The sequence below is a fragment of the Nannizzia gypsea genome, genomic scaffold, assembly GCF_000150975.2.
Source record: "Nannizzia gypsea CBS 118893 supercont1.2 genomic scaffold, whole genome shotgun sequence".
Lineage (NCBI taxonomy): Eukaryota > Fungi > Ascomycota > Eurotiomycetes > Onygenales > Arthrodermataceae > Nannizzia > Nannizzia gypsea.
The window spans coordinates 2,768,179-2,773,328 of NW_003345200.1; the positions used below are offsets into that span (position 1 = coordinate 2,768,179).

Consider the following 5,150-nt stretch of genomic DNA (forward strand, 5'->3'; position numbering starts at 1 on the left):
AGTATGAAGCCCAAGAGGAGTAGTTGTTTCGTGGAATTTTTGCAGCAGGCAGTAGTGAGGAACAAGACGGGTGCTTGATCTATTCATCAGCCTTTCTCCGCTTTCCCTTGGGAGCTGGCTCGAGAGCTGTGCGCTTGTAGGTTATGGTTCTGGTGATGACATGGCGGACACTGATAGGTCTCGAACAAGACGAGCATCGTGGTGTCTCGGTCTGTCTGGTGGTGGACTCAGTAATCCAGTCTGGGGGAGGTAATGGTGATCTGGCAGAGCAACAGCGGGGAGAGTCAAAGCTAGGAGAGACCAATTTTGGAGATGGAGCGGAGATGCGCAGTGGTTTTGCAGAAGTGGGAGTTTTCCGAACTCTGTCACTACTGCGGTAGTGGTGATGTAGAACAACTGGTGAAGAGGTGATCGATGCCACGGTCGGCGACTTGCGGCAAGAATTTGAGCAGTTACAAAAGTAGGGACTGGTTGCGGTAGATGGATGCGATACAGAGACGGCTAGACGATCGAAGCTCTTGTCCCTTGCGCTAGATGGCGATGCCACGATTGGAGTGACCGTTTTGAGGAAGTCCATGTATGCCGTGGGTGGGGTGATAGGAGTCCTGAGAAAGTCCTCCTGTTTGATGGACTCTGTTTTTCCAGAGAAGAGTGGGCTATCGTGTAATTCTGAGGGAAAGGTGGGTGATTTGGATGTCTTCAGAGGCGCTAGGGTAGGCTTTGCAGTTGGCGCCATGATGGACAAGAGTGTAGTCCCAACGGGTGAATGTGTGAGACGGCGAAAGGTCGAAGAAATGGCCTCTGGAAGGGAGAAGAGAGGAAGAGAGGCGGAGAAAAAGAAGAGAGGGGAGCGGAAGGGAGGAGAGGGTTGTTTTGAAGGGTGGGAAAATGAAGTTTAAGAATGGAATATGCCGCCGTCGAACTAACTGGGCCTTCAACAAGAGAGCTGAATGGCCGGAAAATATGACAGGGGGTGAAAGTAACTCCTCCTCCCAGCAACAGGATATGTAGCCAGTACCTCTGTGTAAAAGGCACTTACAAATTGGGGGATGTAATAGCGCGGTGCGGAAGGTAATGGACGCTGCCTGGTGAGGGGTGGTTCAATCTATAGGATCCAATAACCTTCCAGAGGAGCAATGCCACAATGTACAATGACTGTTTGCCACGGATCAAAGTGAGAGCGCGTATGCAGGTGAAGGGACGGCCGGCGTAGCTTCACGATGAAAAATGTCGATTTGATGAGTGAGTAGGAAGGGGGAAGGCGAGGGCGATGTCCCTGGTCGATGATTCTTCTGATTCTGCAACTCTGAAGCACAAAGTTGGGCGGCTAAATCTGACGAATCAGAGTGTTGAGAGTGGGGTCAGTTGATCGTAAGTGGAATAGCGGCGGTTCCAGGATTAGAAACAAAGCTAGGCCTGATAAGGCAGGGCGGGTCACAGCGTCGTGAACCTTAAAGCAAGCCCGAATTGGGGCCAAAGTTAGGGCTCAGGGCGCGCTGCGCGTTGTGATTGGCTGGTTCGTCACAGGTCACAACCTTGAGAAAGGGGCGCAAGATGCAGGTTGATGCAGCCTTTTGCAGCGAGCGACAACGGTGATATGCAGGCGTTGGCTTGCGTGGGGATGCGTGATAAGTCGGTGTGATGGGCTGAGCAGGCTGGGATCAGTGCAGAGAAGTGGAGTGTGTGAAGTCGATGCCCTGTCCAACAGGACGGCCTGCGCTGTTATGTCAGTCGATAGTCACCACGCTGGATGGCCCTATGTTATTCCGTACCTGACTCGAGATAGATGATCAGTTATGATAAGTGGACAAACTCAAGCTTAGTTAACTAAGCCTTGGTTAAGTCACTTGGAAGCGGGAGAAGATGAGAAAAGTGCTAGTGAAGTTGGAGGAGAGAAAGGGCGACTGGGCTGGTGGGTGCTGTGGGAAGAAAGAAACTGGAATTATGAGTTGGTCAAAAGAACCAACATTCCGGTCTCCTGGTTCCTATTTATCTTTCGACCTGTCCGCAGACGCAATAGACAGACATACTCTGTACTCGCACTTACACGCCTTGTCTGTGAAGAAAGAGAAAAAAATTTCTTCATGCCTATGTGCCTGTCCAGGCCGCTTGCTAGAGACAAGCGCCCAGGAGTCAAGTGTTTCTGTTCCTGCCGAAGGTGTGCGATATCAAAATGTTAATGCCGACTAAAGCATCCAGGGCTATCATCCAATCATCCCCCAGTCTCTCTTCATCAAGAGCGCGTATGTTGCAGGTCGTCTTTCAGAATCGTTGCTGGTTGGTATTCGATACCCTGGCGCTTTCGCGCGCGACAACAGAAGCAGTTCCACCCCAGCGGCAATCCAGCGTCACTCCAGCAACGCCAATTCGCCCCCCAGCCACTTCAACTCCTTTGACGGCGGTAACCGTCTGGCTCTCTGGCATGGTTCAGGTGTAGTGAGACGCATGTCATTCTTCGGCGGGTATGTGCAGGAAACAGCTCCATCACGGCGACAAATCATTACTCCCAGACTGGCCAGCTTGCCATCCGTCTTTCCCCAAATAGGAAATCTTCACAATATTTAAGCTACCGCCATGTGGTATGGCTTGTTAGTTTATATCAAACCGGACCGTTCTCGAAACCCAACGGGGTATGCATTGAACTCCTGTGTTTAATTGCTTATGGATCTCTATGCCTCATATTGCGACTCTTCAGCGGTAAAGCCGGCTAGAATAGCAACCTCCAAGCAGATATTTTTATACAGCGTATCTCCTGAGGTGTCTATGCTACAGACTACAGATGGCAGGGGATTGTGGTACCTCCCATTGGGTAGCGTACACATGCCAAAGCAAAATATCCCCTGTCTGACGGGATCAGAATCCAAGTTCCGGTTGACGAAACACGCAGACTTTTATTTTTGTTTATCGAGTTATTACTTCGAGATATGGGGTGTGGTCCCAACTATTACACGCTTTGACTTACCGAGTCTTTGATTCCGGTCAGCGAGCCACACAGAGTGCTAGTATGATAGTTATGGCCCCTCAGAATATTGACTAGGTATTGCAGATCGATGTTAGGCTTCCCAATTCGGCCTTGTATGCGAAGTAACAGGTATCACACTGTTGCTGTTGACAGGACAAAGCCAACCTGCTGCCTCGAAAACATGTTATCCTGCATTTAGCGCTCAGATGTTTGCCATATTTGGACAAAAGTGGATGCATTTGTTATACTTTTGGGCTTTCCCTTCCATATGCCCCATGCCAGTCAGGATATTTGTCAAACTATTGACTCGAACATGGCTCTCGCTTCAACCCACAATCTTTCAAGCAATTGACAGGGTAACAAACATCCTAGCAGACACAAAAATATCACGGGCCAGTCTTTGTCTCCCATTTGACCACGTCAGACTCCCTTCCGAACTCACCGTATCTCGTGCGTCTGGCTTGATACCCACCTCCAACGCCAATGCTGGAATATGGGAGGAATGCCAATCCAGTACTCCTCCTAGCTCACCCCTTTGTGCTGTCACATGGTGACAATACATTGATTTCATACTTCATGTCCAGGCTAGTACATGTTGCAGACTTGAGCTACTCGAGAACCGTGCATATTTTAATATATGCTCCTATCGAATGTATGTTCCATGAATGACCCGAGCCCTCCCGCTTTTGCGCAGTCGATAGGGCATACTACTTGCAGTGCCATATACATCGAAATGCGTCAACCATGTCAACCATTGCAACTGTTGCGGGCTAGCTTGCTTCGCGAAGGATCTGATATGCAAGGCAGGCAAGCAAACAACCAAGTTTCTACTAACAACTGTCTAGCCATATTTGGTGGTCCCAGGATGAGCCTGCGATTTCTCTTTCTGGCTAGGGCAGGATGGGATGAAGGCCAAGTACATTCTGTCCACCCATCAGGATTCAATATCACATGCACCTATTTGTCAAGACTAGCTTTTGAACAGGGTGGATTTCCAAATTGGACGGACCCCATGCACAGGATGTAGCCTGTACACAGTCCTTATAAGCCTTCGCCTAGTTTAACCCACTTGTGCCTGTGTCGGTCAGATAACAGCGATCTGCTGTTGCTGTTGAGCTAACAGAAGGCAAGGCCAAGATTGGTTATTTACTCAAATCACTCTTGCTCTAGCCATTTTGAGAACACAGGGGATCCCTTTTGGGCTAGGGTGTCCTGCTGTTATAGGTAATTTGTAAGTTTGTTCTGTGCGTTGCATACTCGGGTTTGGGGGCCATATCCAACTTGGGCGTGTTTCGGTACCAGGATATTTAAAGAGTTGACGGCATATCAATATCGAGCGCTAAGTGATCAATTCGTCCTAGTAAAGGCGAAAGCGATGGAGCGAGAGATTCCACAGCCTAATTCTATGATTTTACATTTGAATTTGCTCCGGACTTTCAATGTGTAAGTCAATGGATGTCAGGAATATCCTTGACCGTTTATAATGACGGTAAGCCCGTGATAACAGGTGGTGTACACCTAACTTTATTTATAGGTGATAGATATACTCCGTAGTAATATGAATGTATCCCGTCATCGACATTCCTTTCCCATCGCCCTTACTTAAAAGAACTCAACGGGAGAGAAACTTCCTATCGAGGAACAATGCTCTCCAGAACCGTAAGGGCCTAGTAAACTAGACCCTATGGCAACACATCACTTTGGGGTTGTATTTTTGTAAATGACGGTCGTGGCAGGTTCTGTTAACTTTTTTGATCTGGAGAGAAGAAGAAGAAGAAAAAGAGAAAGAATTTTCGCGGTGCGCAAAAGATTTATAGCCAAGAATTGGTCACGTGTAAATAGCAGCGATAGACGAGGGATAAATTTTAATCCGTGAGTTCTTGTTTATCAGGGCTGGCTAAGCAGAAATTGATCTCGGAGCTGAGGGAAGTCAAGGAAAAAAACCTGCTATCCATTATTGATTTGATAACTGCCTACGCAGCGTCGTGGTTGTGTATAAATGCCTATAGAGGACTACATAAAAATACCTGTTGCCGGAACTCCTCTGCCAAAAACATATGGGCCTGTCTCCTGGATCGTTGCTTGAACCACCCATAACCGTCCAATCTCACGGATTAAAACAAGGATTCGTTAGTTCATCACCAATGGAGATCACCCGCGTGCACTCCAACAACCTCAGCCCAGTGAA

The 5,150-nt window shown here is 48.3% G+C and overlaps 1 protein-coding gene across 1 annotated transcript; it reads right to left on the reverse strand.

The window, feature by feature from the left end:
* Positions 1-79: 79 nt before the first annotated feature.
* MGYG_03064 (hypothetical protein) lies at positions 80-736 on the reverse strand (the record flags this gene model as incomplete). The annotated part of the gene is made up of 1 exon (XM_003175492.1): positions 80-736. The coding sequence occupies one exon, from the start codon at positions 734-736 to the stop codon at positions 80-82; it is 657 nt and encodes a 218-aa protein (XP_003175540.1).
* Positions 737-5,150: the final 4,414 nt, after the last annotated feature.